The sequence below is a fragment of the Melanostigma gelatinosum genome, assembly GCF_949748355.1.
Source record: "Melanostigma gelatinosum genome assembly, chromosome: 4".
Classification (NCBI taxonomy): domain Eukaryota; kingdom Metazoa; phylum Chordata; class Actinopteri; order Perciformes; family Zoarcidae; genus Melanostigma; species Melanostigma gelatinosum.
The window spans coordinates 6,686,508-6,708,352 of NC_136637.1; the positions used below are offsets into that span (position 1 = coordinate 6,686,508).

General features: G+C 43.4%; 1 protein-coding gene across 1 annotated transcript; it reads left to right on the top strand.

The window, feature by feature from the left end:
* The first annotated feature begins 5,304 nt into the window (after positions 1–5,304).
* On the top strand, positions 5,305–17,230 carry lmo4b (LIM domain only 4b). Its single transcript, XM_079267888.1, has 5 exons — positions 5,305–5,371; positions 6,973–7,213; positions 13,129–13,225; positions 13,847–14,002; positions 16,267–17,230. Exons 2-5 carry the CDS (start codon positions 6,978–6,980, stop codon positions 16,273–16,275), a joined length of 498 nt encoding a protein of 165 aa, XP_079124014.1. The 5' UTR covers positions 5,305–5,371; positions 6,973–6,977; the 3' UTR covers positions 16,276–17,230.
* Positions 17,231–21,845: the final 4,615 nt, after the last annotated feature.

Sequence of the window (21,845 nt, forward strand, 5' to 3'; positions counted from 1 at the left end):
CACATTCATTTGGTATAGTGTGTATTGTCCATTTATTGTAAATCCAATATTCACTCTTCTTTAGCTCTATTTGAGTGGAAATATCTGGCTCCTAAATGCTAGGCTGTATTCACCAGGTAGTCACTAACTAGTCTGGCTGATGTTTGGTGTTGGGTAGAAAGTGTACAATGGAATTTCTACTTTGTTTGGTGCTGAAAATAGCTGCCTGCTGTGGCAAAGGATTGAACCTAATCACGTTGTGGGCCCTAAAACCAAAACAATGAGCTGAAAGATGCCAAAACGCTTCGTAGAGCTGAAGAGAACTTCAGTGACAGGGGATAATTATCGATGATTTCCTCACTATGAGTGACAGCATTCACTTTACACTTCCTTATTTATTAATTTTAATAAAAATATATTTACTATAGCAGCTCTAAGCTTTGCCGTCTGGGAGTTTTCCGGGTTTGGTCCCATTGTGCTTGTCCACCAAATCCCAAACCATGTGCTGTTAGTATATTCATAACTGTTGTTTATGAAGAAATATATCCCGCTTTTAACTCCCCTTAAAATCAGAAATCATAATTTTTACATTTCTATTCAGGTTTAACAACTGAAATACACTGTTTAAATAAGACCGCTTTAGAAGTGTTTTTAGATGTATTTTTGAATTCTCGAACATAGCAAGGATAGCTGTTAACCGATGTTTCCAGTCTTAATGCTAAGCTAGGCTTAACGTTTTTCTGACTTCTCGACTCAGAAAGAAAGCAAAATAGAATATTTCCCTAAATGTTGAACAATGCCTTTGAGGCCAATAATAGCTACTAATACTTGCTTGCTCTCTGCTGACTAATTTGTATTGTATGCATGTGACGTGTGTCTCAAACACAGGGCTGTTCTGGAGCCAAACATTACTTTATCTCTTGATCTCCAGACACTGTATTGGCCCTGACATATATTTTCAGAGTTGTTGCATTGCCCAGAGCTTATGCTATCATCCGCACAGGCTTTTGAAGAAAGCCACTGCTATACAGGGGTTGTTTATCGTGGTGTTGATTACTATTTACTTAAACTCACTTGTTCTCTGTTTAATTACTAAACAATAAATGAAGAAGATCAATACCGCCAAGTAAATGAAGTGAGACATATTTTGAGAGGGGAATATTGAGCAAAACACTTCTGGCTGCTGCATTGTTTCGTGGCCTAAGTAGAGCTGGAACCACATGGGAAAGTGGCAGGAGTACAGAGAACATACCACAAGAGAACGCGACACCGGCATGAACTCAGATTTAAGGGTTTGATTACACTAATTAAGCATTCTGAATGTGCTTATTTTCATGCCATCTCAACTAAACATCACATCTCACTGGGGTGTATTGATATGTATTCAAATGAATGTGGTCTTGCAGAATCTCTCAAATGAGCCAGAAATGTTGTTCTCTGCTTGTTTTAAAATTGACCACCAGACTTTTACAGAAAAACTGCCATTGCTTTAAGGAGTTGAGTGAATTTGCGTACATGTTTTCTTGCCTAGTTACCAAGAGTTAGGTGAGATGATCGATACCCCTCTCATCTCTGTACGGTAAGTTTCAAGCTTCCGCCAGTAGACGGCTAGCTTAGCTTAGCATAAAGGCTAGAAACAGGATGAAATCAGCCAGTCTGGCTCTTTCCAAAGGTAACAAAATCTGCCTTCCAATAAATATAAAGCTCTCTAATTAACACAGTTTGTTGAATCCATACAAAAACCTGGACTATTACCAGGTGACAACCTCCGGATCTGAAAAGAGAAGCCAAAGTAGAAGTGCCTTAAACTTGTAATTTTTCTCCCCTGGTTGCAAAAAGACGTCAGATTGTATGGAAGTCATTGAGAAAATGTCCCTACTTCACACATATTATTATTACCATTTATGGTCTCAATCTCTAGTTTCACGTCTTCTACAGTGCAGCATGATGTTCATTTAGTAAACTATGGTCCTATTTAGAGTAAAATAGACATTGAGCAGGGCATGCTTTAGGGGGGTGGCTACCTTGCGTTTGACAGATCGCTATCACGGCGTTGTCCAGTCTGGGAGTTGTCTGTGTTATCATCTTTCAACTTTTACACTTTAACAGTGTGTTTTCACGTCATGAACATTCATTTTAACATTTTGGTCGCCTACAAATGTCGTGTTCACTGTTTGGTTGTACTTAGCTCCTCCCTCTCGTGTCAATTCTGGTTTCAAAAACCAAGACGGCCAAAAAGCCTTACTTGAGGCGTCAAAACGGCAGTCCACAAACTAAAGGGTGTAATACTAAAGTAGCTAATGCTAAGCTACGCTAACTATGTCCGAGTTTCAGCTCGCACCTCAACACAGACTGTGAGTCTGATATCAAATAAGCTTTTCAAGCCTTTTTCCAGCCTACCCCGGTTTCCACACTTTATCCTAAGCTAAGCTAACTGGAGGTTGTGTTTACATATTTAGCGTAGGCTACAGACATAAGAGTGCTATTGACCTTGTCATCTAACTCTAGGCAAGAAAGCAAGGAAGTGTATTTTCCAAAAATGTGAAACTATTCCGAATGTGTTTTCAGGTAAGTAGCCAGTTACTCATTTAGAAGATTCCATTTGGAGATCTTTCTGCCGAGTCGGCCATCCTCCGTTCAGTCATGGAGTGGGTCCTCTCTATCTGTAGATAATCTGAACTCTAATCTTCCCTCATCAATTGGCTCAGCTAACTGAATATCGCTCTCTGTAAAAGACAGCGCGCACACACACACACACACACACACCAAGTAAAGCGAGTGTGATGCTATTTCACAAACAGGAGACAAGGCCACACTTTGCTGTGGCAAACAATGCAATGTGATCTCATGAAATGACTGTGAGAGAAAGTGACCTGCATGTTGTTCAGTTTGAAGATTGCCTGTGGTGTGTAAACTTGCAGATTGAAAGTGGCCTCTCAGTGTCATGTTAATAGAATATATAGAGTGTATAGAGTGAAACCCAATCTGAAGTTAACCACTATGTTGAATGTGACTCTCTTGCTTTTTCCCACAGGGCAAGCAGCTTCATTATGAGGCACCGTGGTCTCCTTTTCATCTCGGTGAGATCACCCCTGTGGGGAGTATCAACACAGCGAGCCACGTCTGACGTTCTCTTGTCCGTGTTTAAACATTGAAATAGTGTTGCGGCACATTGTTGTGTGCCGCTGTGTTTTTTTTTTGTTATCATCTGGTGGGCTTCATAATGCGGCTGCTTGGAAACTACCACATGCAGGACTGAAAGATCTCAGCGGAGAAAGGAGATGATCATTTTCTGAGGGACCCCCCCCCCCCTCCTGTTTTATCCAAACCCTCTCCCCCATGCATGCAGCTCCCTGACCCCCCCACCTCCTCATCACTTCAGCTAGCCATAATTATTTTGTAAAAGAACTCCAGAAGAAGAACACACAGTAATTTCTCTTGCCCAGTTATGAAAAGCTCATTAAAATAGGCCTGGAACAAACAAAGCTTTTCCTGTGAGGCCCCTTTTGAAATTCATTTCATAATTTCCCTCTGTTTTAATCATTTATATCAATTAATCATTCCTTGGTGGAAAATATATTCTTTGCCATCTTCTGTGCTTTTTTGTTCTCGCGAGTGAGAGGCTTGATGAGGATGTCAAGAGAATGTGGCTCAAACCAAGGTGGAGTAGCATCGGCTTTGCCAAAGGGAAATCAGCTTGATGCAGCACAATCTCTTTGGAGCTGCAGGAATAATTAAACAATTAAAGTCAAGAAAAAGATAATCTTTATACATCTGATGTCTTTCTAATGAAGCCAGGGGCATCTTATAATGAAAGTGTTTTGTCATGTAAAATCGGTCAACCCGGTGAATCTCAAACAACTTTTCTCGGAGGCAACTTTTCTCCAATAGCAACACTTTTTTCTTTTCTTAGTTTAACCCAAAGACGTCACTTGTTTTTCACAGAACAATCCGAGGCGGCTACACTGCAGCACTTCAGGGGTTTTTTTCCTCAAAAAAGCTGAATATAAAAGAGGAGGATCTCCTTTCTCTTTCAACACCATGTTCAGCAACATGTCAACACCACATTATTTGTATTAGGAGGTGTTGCCATTGCTTCCAGTTCGTCTCGTCTTTGAAGTCTCACGTGACGGTGGAAACTTAAAACTGTAAGACTCGATGAATCTGAGGATCTCAGCCAAATCGAGGTCTTGCAGATTAGCCTTAATAGGTGTTGAAACCAGTGACCCGAGGCTTAATGAGGTTGGACACAACAGCAGGCCTTGCGATTATTTTCAGTGACAGACGATGGCGCCACTACGCAGCTATTAGGCCTGGATATTTCCCAGAGGTTGGAGTCACCCTCGGTAAACTAAGTAGTTATTGAATGTCAACTAATTAAACTCAGACGTGAGATGAATGCAGCTTACTGGGTGCTGCCATGCAGCTCGCATTTACAAAAAATGTTCAGTCTGCCCTGGTATGACACAGATCAAAAAAGGACATCCATCCGTTTTTATTAGGATAACATTCAGCTATCACGGCCAATCATTCCTTTTGTAGTAGACGATAGAAGAAGATAGCCAAATCAGTAACACAATTTATTGTTGCAACTAATTAAAAACGACACACCCTAAGAATGACCCTATTATGTGTTTTTTTTACTGGTGCCTTGCAGCCTCTCCTTGTGCCCGTCAATGGTTTCAAGCGTGTTCATCTTACGTCTTTTCGCCGTTTCTTTCGCACCTCTCCAGCCCGTCTCTGCCATTCACCTCTGTTTCCATCCATCTCTTGCGTGTCCACGAGTCAATCTCTGCCCCCCTCTGATTGGCTGGATTTGTTATTCCTGCTAAATGGACCGCGCGCCGATTGGCTGCGGCAGCGCCTTCGTCACGCGCCTAAAAGGGGTTTTTACTGGAGGTTTCTTCCTGTCAGCGACACATGTAGAACAAGCAGCTAACGGGACCCAGCGAGCAGACCGGAGGACAGTCAATTATAGCCCGTGTGCCAGCCTCGTTATTGCGTCTCCCTTTTTCTTTTTTGCTAAAGCACGCACTTCTCGCTCTGATGACAGCACGGCATGCGTAGTCCTGTAATTACATCTGGCGATGGACTCCTTTTGTTCGAGCGAAAAAAAGAACACTAAAGCAGCAACAGTAAAACGGGAACCGTCCAGTGGAAATACTATCTGATAACTCCATTTGCTCCGCGCTCCGCTTGTTGCCAGTGAACGTCCGAGCTCGAGTCCGAGCTGTCGCGCGGAGCCGGAGGCCGACCGCGCGCGATCCCTTTTTTACCTGTACTTTTTTTTTTTTTGGGAGGGGGGGGGGGGACTGTTGCAGTCTACCTGTTTACGCTGCTACCCTGCAAGTCATTAACTTTACAGCCATTACTCTCAAAAGAGACAAACGAGGTAGGTGTCCGCTTCTATTGCCGCTATGTCGCATGGTTAAAAATCCGTCTTTCATCAGTTGTAGTTATAGCTAACGTTAGTTTACACCATGAAACTAGCCTCGTCTCGTGCCTCTCTCTTAAGAATGCTAGCGGTGATATTTGATAGCCTGTGTTATTCTTACGACGTTATCCCCCCCCCTCCTCCTCCTCCTTATCCCCTGTGCACGCGTTTGCCCCCGCGATAACACAAATGTGATGCTACATTTCTTTTATTTTCCACTAAAAAGCAACAGCCAGTGGACAGGACCTTTTTAGCACATGGCTGCCTGCTATGTTTTCTCGCTCTCTCTTGCTCTCTCTCTCTTTCCATGACTTGGTCTCTGCGCCCAAATTGCCTGCCCGTGTAATTACTTGAGTTAGCCCATTTAAGTTAAAAGCCACCCCCTCCTCCCTCCTCACCCCCTTCCCCTCCTGTCCCCTTCCATCTCTCAGCGGAAAAAAAACAACTCTTCTCTGAATGAAACTTGACGATGGTCCGTCTTGTTTATCCAGGGAGTCACTTTCAGGTCGGCTTTTTGATTCATCTCCCTTTAGATTTAATCAGCACTAAGGTACGCTGTGGTTTGTCCCTAAGAGCCATCGCTAATGGGCTTACTGAATGCTTTTCTGTGTGCACCCCCCCCCTCTCTCTCGCGCCCCCCAACTCTAATTAGCCTACCTGCCTTTCAACAAAGATTTGGCTTTATCCAGGCATGTAGTCTGCACGACCAAATTGGAGAGGATTACATTTGAAACACATCACATTCATTTTCCGTGTTGAAAACAAATAATGCCTGCATTAGATTAGAAGAGTTAAGCATTTTTACAGGGGGCCTGTGGTAGATCAGTTCTATGTTACCTGCTGCTACATATTGTTTTTTTTTTTTTTAGTTGCAAGTTCATCGATTGGGGTCAAAGGCCTGCAGGCATCAAGTTGTTGGTAAACACAGAGCTGGAGAGCCAAGCTGTTTCGCATGTCAGTTTGAAGCCAATTCTGTTTCAGCCTATTCATACAGGACTCCTTTGTGTTTTAGCCCGTAACCACCACCTCCCAGCCATTCAAACTGCGATAGAGTGAAGTATTGTGCTATTTAGAATTTCTTAGGACAGCTTAACAAAAAGCCCACGCTGCATAATTGTTCCTTTTTGGCTCCCGGGGGTTAACAGTTAGCCGACATTCATCACGAGAGAGGTCCAATGAAGCAACAGCACAGGGGATGAGACGGAGATCAAGGGCAGATTAGTTCACCAGATGACTCGTAGCTCGCTTGTAGCAGAACAGGACTCAGAACTGTTCCTTTTATGAGATCAGCGATTGTGTTTTGGTTCGATTTGCAGCCTATGGAACAGGATGTTCAAGGGGCTGGCATTTTTTTATTTGATCATTTATAAATTCACTTGTGGCGTGTGGTATGGATGATCTTATTAGCCTGTTGTATAGAGATTTGACCCATCACAGGTCCTGACCAAATTGTACACAAAACAATACCTGCCTGGAAAAAAGTATGCAACAGCAACTTTCTGGCGTGGCATGTGTACCCAGCGGACTGCTAACGCCATCTGTTGCGGGTGTGTTTCTAGGGACGATGGTGAACCCGGGAGGCAGCAGTCAGCCACCACCGGTGGGCACAGGTTCTCTGTCCTGGAAGCGGTGTGCAGGGTGCGGGGGCAAAATCGCAGACCGCTTCCTCCTTTACACCATGGACAGCTACTGGCACAGCCGATGCCTCAAGTGCTCCTGCTGCCAGGCCCAGCTGGGCGAAATCGGCACATCGTGCTACACAAAAAGCGGCATGATCCTCTGTAGAAACGACTACATCAGGTAAGAAAATCACTCTGTCACGCACGCATGCATTACTTAGATCAGCACCCATTTTCAGGAGATTATCATAATCATTATTACCACAGATTATCTGAAGCAACCGTTACATTATAAGTTAGATGTTTCCTTTCACATCCTGCATGATTTTATTTCATTTTTTTAATAGAATTGTGTTTCTCAGAATCCAGATACTTTTAAAAGTGCTGGAATATATTAAGAAATGTTATTAGATCAAGTTCTAAACAGACACAAATAGGGCTAGTCATGCAATGATGAATAGGGTTGGGGTGTATTTCTGCAGAACATGTGTCTCATATCATGTAGTGACATCATCGGTGGTCATTAAAGTGTCCCGGTTGAAGTCTCCGTGGTCCAGCCCGAACGAGGTCACACACGCTGGCATGTTGACAGAGCACAAAGCCAAACGTGTTGTTCTGCCGGCCGTCTGCTCGTCTGTCCCGTTTGATGTTCATGGTCAACTGAAGGACACAAAATGTGGTGTTGCGTTTATGTTTGCTCTGTGAGACATGTGTTCGTGTCGGGCACAGATTATCGTTTCAGTCTTCTTTTTTTTTTACGTAACAGAAAAGCAGCATTTAATTAGCAAAGGGAGCCTTTTTAAATATTCTAGTAGGTGTGCCAGACACCCAACCAGAGCTTATTGACTATACTCTCATTCTGGTAATGTAGAGCAGTCTGATGTTACGGCACCGGGCACAGTTGACTGAAAGTTCAAATACTTTCTTGACTCACCCTGGGGCACAAGACTGGTATTGATTTTAGCCCTATTAATGAACAGTTTTGACGATTAATATTTAACACTTTAGTTTACAGTTATAACGCAAGACATGTCTTCTGTTGAATTTCTCTCTTTTCAAAAGTAAGAATCCATGTAGCTGATGTACAGTTAATTGGATTTGCTTTTAAAAATCTTCAGGATGTTATTGCACTCACAGTAAACATGAACATGCAACACTGCCGTTAGATCCGCGCAGATAATTCAAAATCTAAAGTGTGCCTGGGCGCTGTCACACCCGCCTCATGAAGAGGATGAGGAAGTCAATGGGGTACTTCATTCATAATGGGACTATAACGTAATTAAAATTGGAAGGGGGGGTGGTGGGGGGGGGGGATGTGGATACACCTTTCCACTTGAAATGAGAGCATGCTTGGTGGAAGAGCTAAAACGCATATTATGGAGCCACGAGATCTCTGCAGCGATAAAGATAGGGGTGGGGGGGGGGGGGGGGAAGAGAGAGAAAACATCTGACAGTGAGTCTACACAATTAAATGCTTTAATTATAGTCCCCCTCCATTTCCTTTAGTCCTGATGGGTTTTATCTAATGAGATCTGGTCCCTGGCTTGTATCCGCTCCCAGTGACGTGTCCGAAATGAATGAGAGCCACACTGCAAACAAAACATTTAATTAACCAAATTGGCTTTTGAGAGAGAGCAAGAGAGAAAGACAGATAGAGAAGAGGGATTATTGCGAAGGCCATTTGACGCTGCCCCAACCCCCCCTCATCTTAAAGGGCCAGGCTCATTTTTTGTCATAGACTGCTATACTGACCGTACGACATGCATGTTAAGCTCCAAACTGAGATTAATACAGCTGATAAGAAAAGGCTCATCTGATTGATCAGGAGTGGAAACGCATCACATCACAGCTATAATGGGATGGACTGCCTGGTCTGGGTTGATACCCATCTCCCATCAATCAAGTGGGAGATATTCACACACACACACACACACACACACACACACACACACACACACACACACACACACACACAAGGCACCATCCCTGTTTTTCATGCAGTGCTGCCGCCAAAAGCTCTAATGTCGAACTCTTTCAGCCAAAGTTGTGTCTGCTGTGGGGGGGGGGGGGGGTCATGTTGTTTTAAGCTGGAGCTGATATTATTTCTGTGGGCTGCTGGTGGAGGGAGAATTAATTTACTTGTGGCTGCTGGATTCAGTGAGAACGCTGTCCCCTTAATTGAATAAGCCTAGGTAATTAAATGGCACTTTTCCAATAGAACGTGTGAGGTAAATCTAATAGTTGGTTATTTAATATCACTTTGAAGTCTGCCCACTCAAGCACTATGACAGCACAAGAGAATGTGAACTATTAAGCCAGGGAAGAGAAGAAGGAAAAAAAAACGGGATCTCAGAAATTAATTAAATCGCATGCAATTTAGGGGAAACGTTTATCTTGATTTGTCATAACAGAATTAATTCAAGGCCTTCAATTCACTTGGGGCCAGATCTGTTACTCTGAATTAACCAAGTGTAATTTGGCTGATCCCCCCCCCCCCCCCCCCCCCCCCCACCGCAACCACCACCACCCAGCCCTACACATCTCCCCACCCTCCTGTTCCCAAAACACATGCACATACACAACACAGATCCACGCGCGCCCTCCCTCATCTGAGCAATCTTCCCACCCCGGCCCCTCCACCCTCTCTCTCTCGCTCTCTGTCTCTCTCTCTCTAATGCAGCTCTTGCCATTATGCAAAGCCCCGCTTCAGTATCAATATGGCCTAGTGCTTTTAAGGTGCTTTGGCTGCTGATGTAGAGAGGCATTTTTAATGGACTGTGTTGCAGAAATCATTGTTGTGGGGTAATTTTACCCTACTCAAAGGCCTTGGTGAATGAGGTCTGCATTTACCAGACAGTCTAGCAGCAAGCCATGCTATATTTCACCTGGCAGTCAGTGCTGAAATGAAATCCAATAGTCACTGCCTATATAGACAACAGACAGCTCCCAATGTGTTTCTTTTTGTGTTATTTAATTGAATCAAACGCGTGTGTCGTAGGAAAGCCTCCAGAAGCAAAGAAAGAGCCACTGATTCTTTTTCTTTTTTTTCTCAGAAGGGAAAAAAGCTGGAACCAGATGTCCACTGCAATTAAAGAGTCCCTCGGCCCTAATTATACTGACCTGGGGGTAGGGCTGGGCGATAAATCGATTTAATCGATTAATTCGAATGTGTGCTTTAAGGCGATGTGTTTTATTGAAAATCGAGAAAATCGCCCCCACCCCTTTTTCCCGTAGTAGAGTGCGCGCGCATTGTTTACAAACTAAAACAATGGCGGCCAGCAGCTTCACTGCTGCCGCCGCCACCTCACAAAAACAACCCAGCATTTTGGAGACATTCACCAACTGTACTCCGCATGAGAAGAAGAGTGCCCGGTGGAAAGCCATCACGGATGCAGTCGCGATGTATATCGCAAAAGATATGGTGCCCATATACACCGTGGAAAAGCCGGGGTTTATTCACCGTCTCAAAGCTTTGGACCCCAGGTACGTGCTACCAAGCCGTAAACATTTTTCTGACGTTGCCTTGCCTCGGCTGTACAATAGTACACGCCAAAGGATCTCTGCGGAGCTGGAGGGGATGTCATTCTACTCCGCAACAACTGACCTGTGGTCCAGCAGGTTGACCCAGACACCGATCCACTTGACTGGTGGAAGCGTCACCAACTTAACTTTCCAAGGCTAAGTACTTTAGCAAAGAAATACCTCTCTGTGCCAGCTACAAGTGCCCCCTCTGAGAGGCTTTTCAGTGTGTGGGGGGGGGGGGCATTGTTACATGCCACCGTGCATGCCTGAAGCCAGAGGTAGTAGACAGGCTTGTCTTCCTGGCAAAAAATATTTAGAAAAAACATGCACTACTGTTTAATACTGTTGGTTATGTTGTGAATGCACTTGATTTTGTTTACATGCACTTATTTACTGTGCAAAATATGTTATGTTGATGTTAGATCAGATGTTGCACTTTTGAAAATGTGAATGTTAAAGGGTCATATACATTTTATTTCATGCTGTGTTTGTATCAGTGTATTCAGTTAGAAAAGCTTACTGTAAAAAGTTACATTTGCACAGTTGTTTACAATGGAAGGCTACTATTTAATGCCATTTAATGTTATGTTTAATTTAATTTTATATTTAAATGATTCAGGCAAACAAAAGAGTGACCAAATACTTTTTGTATACTACAGGCACCTTTCTACAATGTTCAGGTTTTGTTTGCACTTTATTTTTATCAACCTACTTGGGAAAATCATCACAAAATAAAAGAAAAAATTGTTTTCAACAGCTTCTGTCATCTGCAAAAAATTTTGGGGGAAAAAAATCGATTTAAATCGTGAATCGGATTTTTTGTAAAAAAATCGGAGATTTTTTTTTTAGGCCATATCGCCCAGCCCTACCTGGGGGTGTCTACTTCACCTCAGCGCTGTAGGTCACTGGTGGAGGAGGCCATTACAGCCCAAGTTCAAACCCATGTAGCGGCTTAATTCAGCACCTAAAGGCTTCGGCTCCTTAAATCAAACACTATCGAGAGCTAGCGCTGATATGAGTTCTGCGCTGTGGTGAAACATAAAAGACTGCGTTGAAAACGTTGTCTTTGTTTCGACACCCTCTCAAAAGCATTCCCACGGAGGGGAACTCCTCGAGGGGAACAAGTTCAACGGGAACACGAAAAGCATATTTTCAATTTGAGCAAAGTTTGACTTCGCCGGCTTTGATGTGGCTTTGCGGTAAAAGAGTATTTTTTTTTTTTTTTTTTTGCCTTTCCCACAGATTGCACGAGTCTTAAAGCGAGGCCTATATGGTCGTTTCCACCACCGTGTTTGTCCCAGTGAAAGCAGAGCGTTGGCAGTGTTGTGACGACAGTCTCCAGTTAATTAGTTTCTGAAATTGAGTTTTGATGGAGCCTTTCCAAATGATGCCAAGACAAAATTTGCTGCTGTCTTATTGAAAGCCATTTCTGTGTCCCTCTGCGAAAGAGCTCTGGCTTGTTTGTTTGTCAATATATCTAACAACTGCTTGGGTTATGGTCGGGATTGGTAGAGGCATTTATTCCTTCGCTCAGTCTCTGCACGATTTTGTTAAATACTTTTTGTGAATTTCTCCATAAGAATGGCTGAACAGAAGAAGAAAAACCGTAATTCGTACAGCACTTTCCCCCTGTTGTTTCTTTCTCTTGTTAAATTTTTTTTGGGAGCCAAACAACTTTATCTGAAGCACACACACCAATGTTAACCACTCCCCCCTATCCCTTTCTTTTTTTCCCTCCATCCCTCTCTCCCCTTCTCTGCGGAGCATGTCAGATGCCGTGGTCTTATTTGATTGCTTAGGAAAAGTGCAGTGATAGAGCAAACACCCGGTGAGATATGATGACAAATGGGTCCAGATCCCAGTAAATTACTTTCTGCTCAAATCGAAATTTCATTCAGTTTGCTGCTCACCGAGATGAAGTAATCTAAATTGTGGACTCAGAAGGAAGATAGAAGGGAAGCTGGAGCAAGCATTTCATTATCAAGAGGCAGAGGGGGAGAGAGAGGGAGGGAGAGAGAGAGAGAGAAGGTTAGGGACGAAAGAGATGAGCAGAAGCAAATCTAAAGTGTTGACACCATGATTGAAAAGGTTAACCCATGCACATTATATATCAACGCGAGTTGGCTTCTAATGGAAACACGGCACTGACGGAGCATTCACAGGAGTCCTAATGGCAAAAGCACTATGTCTCCGCCTGGATGTACAATCAAATCCTCTTAGGTCCTGATTGCTTATGTTCCAGGTTATTATTAGGTTGCAAAAAAAGTAATATGCCGTTTCAGTGCCGGATGCTCGCGTAGGGCATGAGAGCTGGAGGGATTCTTTCCTCCGTCGACATTGTGATGGTTTTCTATTCCTCCGTTCTGTTACTCTCCCCTCGGTTGTTCCCTCCTGTATGTTTTTTTTTTTTCCCCGTCAAGTTAGAAATGGATCCGGGGAACAGTGAGCGTACTGAACAGACACAAGAAGCGTGGCTGCCACAGTCCATTACTCTGTGACGATGCCGGCTGTGGTTCCAAAGTAACACTTGCTCTTCTTCTTCTTCTTCTTCTTATTCTTCTTCATTTTTCTCAGATTATTTGGAAACAGTGGAGCTTGCAGCGCTTGTGGTCAGTCCATTCCAGCCAGTGAACTGGTGATGAGGGCACAGGGCAATGTGTACCACCTCAAGGTAAGCGCACGTTTTCTCAATGACGCCTTCAGCTGGTGAACTCAGGAGCATTACCCACAGACTCTGGCCTTCAGTGGTGTCTGTGTTTGGTTCTGTTACAATGGCCCGTACAGGGATGAATAAAGTTGCACTGAATTAAATGTTAAATGTGTGTTTTAAAATGGTGCGCAAAACATTAAAGCCACAAGTTTACCTGTCAAGCGGTAATCATTGTACTTAGAGCAGCTAAAACAGGTAGGAAAAGAGTTGAATTGCTGAAAGGCTAGAACACATCAACATAAATTGAATCTATTTCATGATTTGATGAATAAATGATCTTGCTCCAGCTTCTCCATTGTAAGAGACGCCTGAGAGTTGTCTGAGGTACACGAAATACCTTGGATTTTGGACTGTTGGTCGGAAAACACAAGACATCTGATGAGTGTGTGTCATTATTTTCTGACAGTTTATAGACCAAACTGTTAATATACTAGTTCAAGTTGTATTTTGCACCTTTAACCACCACTAACACCTGCACACACGGTTCTGTCTCTGAGGTGTTATTACGTAATAGCACTTCCTCGTGTTCCACGGTGGTTGTGAACTGTTGTCTCTCTCTGGACCCCCCCCCCCCCCCCGCAGTGTTTCACATGTTCCACCTGCCGGAACCGGCTCGTCCCCGGGGATCGGTTCCACTACATCAACGGCAGCCTGTTCTGCGAACACGACAGACCCACAGCGCTCATCAACGGCCATTTGAGTTCACTGCAGACGAACCCGCTACTGCCCGACCAGAAGGTAAGAACCTCCACCCTCCCCACACCCGCACCATGCACCGGAGACAGCACGGGGGGGGGCTCCCGAGTTCTCTGTGGTCTCTTTCCAAAGTATTATAACGGTCCGATTACTCCGACGTGAAGGACAAGTCGGTAAAAGCTCGTCATCAGTCAGCTGGAGTCCACAGCAGGAAAAGAAAAAAACATCGGTAATTTCCACGGCAACATTTTTCACTCGGTTTACGTTGATGTCGTCGATCCGGCTCCACTGCAGGGCATGCAGCAGATAATACATCTTACAGAGCAGATGATGCATTTCATTTTCAGACAGCCAATGGATTTTTCCATCATTCTTATTGAAGGACACGCACTCGGAAACTCTGTATTAACCGTCGGCACAAACGTTCGTTTTTTGTACCGCTGTCCTCTCACTCGTTTTGTTATGAGCAGATACACATTTGACTCATCTTGAATGTGTTTGCCGTTCCGAGCCACACCTCCAGCTGTGCAGAAGAAATGACTGACGCACGCTGCCATTAATACCGAGTGTTTAAAAAGCAGCCTTTGACGACTGTATCAACCACACTGGGATCACCTGGGCTGAGCTATCACTCCAAGGCCAACGAATATGTATCCAGGGCCCCGAGGTTGAACACAGGCAGCAAGCTGCAGCAGCCCGTAGATCATGAAAGCTGTCATCATGGCTTTCCCTGATTTGATCTTGAGGCCTCCAGTGAAAGCAAAACAGAAGGCCTAATCATATACGAAGGATAACTTCATTCTTCAGGGTAGCTTCATTCTGCCCGCAGGAGATATGATCATTTCTGCCTCACAACAAGGAGCTTTATTGATACCTTGTCTGCACACACAGCACACTGAGAGATATGGGGGGGGGGGGGGTGTTGGGAGTGTGTCAGAGTCTGACTGAAAGAGGAATTATATTGTTGGGAGCATGCATTTCACCTTGAGTGGTTTTGTGAGTAGAGGAGAGGTAGAACTCCATTAAGCCCCCCCCCCCCCCCGCTCTCCCTCCATCCCCCCCCCCTCTCCACGTCACAGGCCTTGTAAGAGCTTGTCACTTCCACAAATCAGCTCTTAGAGCTCTTAGAGCTCCTCACATTTAAATTGAAAGCTGTTGCATGATCTAGCTTAATTTTAAATGTCTGTTTAAGTCCTCACTCTCCCCCCCCCCCCCCCCCCCTCCCAACGTCTCTTGCAGCATGGCTGGTGTGGTAAATATGAGGCCTCATTGTTTATTTATGCGCTAACATCAATTGTAGTGAAAACTGCTGAATTATTGATGCTAAAATGCAATCTGAATATTGGCTCCGGTGCTTTAATTATAGCGGAGAGAGAATTATTAAATACACAGAGACACATCGCTCAGTGGGAACAGGCTCAGGATGCTTTTGTTTAACTCCGCGAGTGAGACGAGGAGAATTAGCCCGCTGCCGAAGCACTAAACAACGCTCATTTCTTTTGCTCAAGCAGAATGTGGACGACCTGAACTAACGGAGACTTACAGTGGGACAGCAGCGCTCCAAATCAATACACCTCGTGTGTCCTCAGCAGCACAACACAGATTGCATACAGGAACAGGGGCGGGTTCAGCGGGGACAAAATGAAGCAGTCAGCTCATACACGCAAACGCGGCGTTATCTACAGACCACTGTTTTGATTATGTGCGCTATTTTGCCATGACGTAATTGGCTGCGTCCACATTCATGGCGCGGGACATTTGGTGCTCCTTTATTAGGCTTTCTTCCTCGCTTCTCCCTAATCTCTTTGTTCAGAACAGACAAATTACCTCCTTCATAGCGAGCTGCTTTGACCCAGGGGAGCGAGACCCTCCCAGCGTCAGTCACTTTAATTAGCCCCCAAGTAGGAGTTTGCAATTACTAATAGACTGAAGCCCTCCTAGTGATTCGAGGGATGAAGGGAAAAGTAAACCGCCTCCAAGAATCATAAAGAAGAAGAAAAGAGGGGGGGGGAAACGCCTTTTGGTTTCACAGGACTGAACACCTCCTGCAGTTATGTCAGAGCATGGTTATAATTATACCAAAGAGAATCGCTTCATGGATGCACTTTTAAGTTAATGCAAAGTAAATGGGACACCAGATGGGTTTCAAAGCCTGGCTGATCAATAAATGAAACACTGGAGCTGGTGGAAAGTGGATTCATCAGGGTGAAACATTCATGGCATTTTGTGAGCCGACATTCTCAAATGATGGACTCAATTAAAAAAATAAAAAAAAAAAAATGTTTTTTTTACCTCTCTCCATTCAGGTGTGTTAGGCGGGAGCCGTGCAGGAAGCAGGATGTGTGCCTTCATTTTAGCCCTTACTCATTGTCACCCGAGACAGCGTGGATCAGCAGCACCCCGGCCTTTTAGCTGTGCTCCCAGGCCCTTCGTTCCCAAAAGGAGTCCTCTGCCCATCCGACCAGTTACTTGACTTTTATTTCTGCGACCCACACCCAACGCTCAGCCTTGCAGCCTCGGCTTTTCCCCAAATATGGGTGGATACTTGCACTTAATGCGCCTGAATCGGGAACGCTGAGGACTCCATGGCCTTGGAATAAAAAAATTAAAAAAAAGAAACAAGGAGGAGACCGATCAGAATCCAAGAGGACTCTTCAGGAAGCGAAAATGAAATAAAACACGAGAGGATGTTGTGACTGAAGTGAGGGGAAGAGAAAAAGGACAAATGATGGTGAAGAGATGCAGGCTTTTTCCACTCTGCATATTTGTTTAAAAGACATTTTGGGGGAAAACCTGGGACCTTTTCATTTTACCTCTCTTCCTTTTCTATCCTCATTCCCCAACAACATGGTGTTTCCACTTTATATATTTTAAGTGTTGTCAAAGGGGAATGTCTTCTTTTTTTTCTTCTTTTTTCTTTGGTGGTGTATATATAGAAAAAAGATGGGGTTAAAACAAAAAAAAAATCTGTGGCTTTTTGTGAAAAACAAATCATGAACACTCTTGGTGTATTTGTAAAACTACCATGTATGTACAGTATGCATGTAAATGTCGTCGTCGAGGCGTGGCTACAGTACATCCGACCCTCCGCACTCCAGCCCCCCCCTGCCCCGAAACCTAAACCCCCCCCCCACGGCAAACGGAAGAAATTTGCTCATAGTCAGTAATGTAGAGATCACCAACATATAAATGCTGAATGAAAGAGAAATTTAATTGTGATATTTTCCGAGACATTTGCTCCAGTATGGTGTATTTAACTAATAAAAATATTGAAGATTTAAAAGCCTCCTTAAAGTCATTGTAAAGCCTCTGAATCTGCACCCAAATTTACAACTTGAGTTTGTTATTAGGGCTGAGAACTGCTCTTCACACACGTACTACAAGTTCAATTCATCAAGTGCACAAGAATTCATCTTTGGTGCAAAAGGCTGATTACAAAGCCTGATGTGTCTGCCTCACCATCGGAAATCATCTGACGATCCGGCAGCGCCGGCATTCGATTTCCAGCCCGGCAATCATCAAGGCGCATGATGAGCGTCTAACTGAAAATGGATAAACATGTATCCTCTCTTTCTGTTCAAATGACCGTTTGCTATTCATCACTCTAATACCTGACAGAAATGGAGGAAAATGTCCCTTTGAAGATTCAATTACTGCAGAGGGGGAGAGAGGTGTCTCTTTGGCAGCCACAAATTGAATAGGCTATTTGCAGAACAAATTGGTGTTTGAAGTCCTTGCAAGACCTAATAGGTCTGAAGGAGGAACCCGGTAATGGCTGATGCGCTTATCTGTGGAGTCCGGGGCCCCTCGTGAAACAATGCTGCAGTACAGCAGCAGACTTTCATGCAAAATCAGCTCCAATAGAAGAGGAAGCGGTCCAAGAGAGTGAACTGACCTTTGTGCTTTGAAAAATGAATTTAAAATGCTACGAAATAAATCTTGCAGAGCTAGAAGAAACTGATCTGTTTTTACCGCCAATACTTCTGAAACCATCTCCAGGAACACAACGCCTAACATGGTTCATTCCTACATTGAGCTGCAGTGGATCTGTCCACAGCTCACGCTATGTATATTTAGCTAAAATAGCAATTCGGTGATGTGTGAGTCAACATGCAGACCAGACCGGCCTTTTTAAAAAAACAGTTTTAACAGGAGACATTCTTGACAAGTCACAGTAGGAAAAGCACCGGTTTGAATCATACAATGACTGATGGCTGAATTCCATTTCGCTGCTTCAGTGTTCAGAGTCCTGCTATTGTGCAGGCTGGCTCGCTGACACACGCTCAGGGTTTACTGGGACGCTGAAATACAACAGCCATCTTTCATTTCATTAGCGACGCCTGAGCTTTTATTTGTTTGTATGAGTAGTCAACACGTCTGCTGTATTTATTCACACATTACAATGAAATGATCAATAAATAGTGAAACAGGGACCTGAGCACAAGACCTCAGTGTTCTAGAAAGTTCATAGAAAGTGATTCTGGACATGTTGCCAAAGAGCTTTCCAACTCGCTCGAGGTAAATGCGTGGATTAACTTTTCAAGATCCTGTTTAGACAAGAGCCTTTATTTCAAGGGTCAGGAGTTTTTAGGTGATAAAAGGCTGATGCTGGAACTGATTTCACATGACGACTTATATTTAGATCTGAGTCCAAGACAACACCTGGCCCGACACACAGCCGCTACAGATGAAGAGGTACGGTGTGCAGAAAGGCGAGGCAAAAGGAAAACCACAGCTTTAACTCAGTAAATTTAGGATCATAAAAAGCAACTTGGAGCAAATGCACAAAAGCAATATGGTCAGATTTGCAAAAAAAAAGAAGAAAAAAAGCAACAATCTCGAGGGATAATTCTGTTTTTCACGTGACATTTAAATGGAGCTTTGGCTGGTGGTTCTATGAACCACTTAAAACTGAATTTTTTGGGGAGCAGCTATATAAACGTCATCAAAATGTACTCGGCATTAATGCTTAGCTGACTGCGAAATGCTTAAAAATAAAAAAGCATGATCCTCATTTCGCTTAACTGCTGATTTGATTTAAGGTCTTTCAGGATGATTCGAGTATGAATTATGAAACATGTTACAGTTGTCATCTGTGCTTGATGCTTGGGAGGTGGTGACCATGCATTCCACTTCCACATGCTTTTTATTAAATGACTCGGGCCAAAGAAGCCTTTGAGTATCAGATTTAAAAAAAAAAAAGAATTATCCTTTCAGTTGATTTTGGGTTTGCTTTTAAGTGTAATCCACATCATCACAACACTATTTCGTGCAACACTAACGTTGGCCTTTTCCATTATGAAATCCGCTTGGTTCCGTTAAGCTGTTTTTACACACACACACACACACACACACACACACACACACACCCGTAAACACACACGCATACACAGATAAATATACGTAAGCTGTACACATGTGACACACACACACACATTTCATACGTCTCCCTTTTCAACTTATTGAACAAGTCAAATAGGTCAGTTCCAGACTCACTGACATTATATAAATAAAAAAACACTATTTACACATAATCCATATGTGAGAATTTGCTTTGATGTGGCAAACCAGAGTGAGGGCTAATGGATCTCACCCACAACAATGGAGCACGCTTAAATGGCATGTCTGCCTGAGGGAAATCACTTTGCCTCAACTGCAGCTCCTTCCTGCTCTCACTGGGGAGTCTGCTGATGCACCACAACTGGATTACTTATGATTAGTCACCTAGTATTTATTTGTAATTAGTTTATGTCTTCATTTCTGCCGCATGTTTTTGATTTATCTCTGTGTGGTTGGGAGATCTTTATGGAAGGCTGTGCTGCAAACCAAAGGAGTTGTATTCAGAAATCTGCCAAAATAGTTTTCTCTCTCTTGTTAACTGCATCAGAAACAATAAACGTAACACCTTCCAGATGCTTTATGATGACAAAAATGTCATTGCATTTTCATAGATGTAATTATTGGATGGGTTTTATGGGTTTATGACCTGGGAACAGGCTGCGTTTTTGACTATAACACCTTTCTTTAATTGTGTAACAGGCCTCAGTGCTTCCAACTTCATGAACTGAACTAAAAGCCTATGTTGAATATTAAGCCATTGTTTTCCATTATGAGCCCCATTCATTTAAAATATTATCAACATACAGAAATAAATCTCATAGTGAACAGCAGATTGGCACGAAAACAAAACAGACAATAAGATTCCAAATATTTTCTTTCAAAAGAATAATTATTCATACTTAATATTAGGCACTTTCTTATACTCTGAACCGAAATCAAATGGGGTCAGATCAGTGTCAATATTCAAAAGGATCTGAAATGTTCATCAAAAACACATTTGTAGACAAACTGCTTCTCACGTGTGCTACTGACGTCGCTTGATTCACGAATGCATTTCTTTCAACAGCGAATTATCTTTGGCCAATCTTTCGCCTCCATTTTGCACCAATCACATGAGCGTGCCTCCGCACAAGGGTATATACTCTTAAGTCATACTCAGGAGGGTGCAAAGTGAAAGGAGGGAACAAAGCTAATGTTATAGCTTTGCTGGTCCAAACATTTGACTTGTGAAACCCAGCTAAGTGTTGAAACAACCTGACGCTGGTTACAGAAAATGAGCGGATTCTGTGTGCCGGGTGGTCAGCGGCAGCGCTGGGTCCCTGCTCCCCGGCCCGAGGAGACGTCAGGCGGGAGGAGAGCAGCCCCAGGCTAACACCTGGGGCTGAAGTTTCTTTCAACACTTTCAAAGTTGTCATATGGAATCAGTGCCTTGGCTTGCAGTGTCGATATTACAAATAACTATTTTGTAAGTGGAGACATGGCCAGCCTGTATTAGTGTAATACTGACAGCTGGCTAAGGCTAGCTATCGTTGGCTAACGCTGACGTTAGCCATGTGTTTGTTTGCCGGGTGATATTTGTGACTTTGCCACGAGTGCTGCTTCCCTCAACTTTGACTGGAACTAAAACGAAAGTGTTACAAACCGTATGCCGGCCTCATCCAGCAACCAAACGCAAATATCAACTGACTAACAAACATGAAGCTAACTTAACGTTAGCCAACATCAACCCAATCCGCTCAGCTTGCTTCATGTCATGGGAGACATGATCTGTTTGGTATACGAGTAAAATAAGAGCCTACGTTAGCTATAGCTATATGTTTGTTTTTCCAGATGATTTTCTTTCCTTCAACTTTGTGGGTGTAACATTCAATCCAGTTGCTGTATCACTTTATGTGGATTGTTTTGTGGACACCCACAGACCTATCAGCCCTCCTTTGGTCGTCTGGGGTGAACAAGTCAGGTCTGGATGAGTCTTAGTCGTTTCCAGGAGAATTCTTTCGACCCCATTCCCAGGTTCCCACCCTGTGCAGGACCAGGACATAAGAGTATATATACCCTTGTGCGGGGCACGCTCATGTGATTGGTGGAAAATGGAGGAGACGTCTGATTGGCTACAGAAAATTCCCTGTAGAAAGAAATGCATTTGTGAATCGAGCGACATCAGGGGAGCCTCAAAACAAACACACACACAAATGCAGTGAGGTTCACACATGACAAGCAGTTTGTGAATGTTTTTAATTTATAAATGTAACAACCAAATAGGTTTTTGATGAAATTTTGAAAAAATCCTCAGAAATATATTTGTGAATCTTATTTATTAAAATATATATTGACTTTTATTTACAATTATATATAATTATTTAACTACAATATAAACACATTTGAATGCATTTAAATAGTCCTAGAGTTGTTCATAAGTGGGTTTGCTCGTGGCGCGGGGGAATGACACAAAACGTGCTAACAGAACTGGTCTTCTCATCATTAACTACAGCCTTGCAGCTGTGCAGAATACTTTTATTTTGGTAAAAGTTTCAGAGAAAACACA

Excerpts from the sequence above, each read along its gene's own strand:
- lmo4b (XM_079267888.1), top strand. The coding sequence starts at position 6,978 with ATGGTGAACCCGGGAGGCAGCAGTCAGCCACCACCGGTGGGCACAGGT. Across the intron at positions 7,214-13,128 it reads TGTAGAAACGACTACATCAG|ATTATTTGGAAACAGTGGAG; the intron begins GTAAGAAAATCA and ends CATTTTTCTCAG. Across the intron at positions 13,226-13,846 it reads GCAATGTGTACCACCTCAAG|TGTTTCACATGTTCCACCTG; the intron begins GTAAGCGCACGT and ends CCCCCCCCGCAG.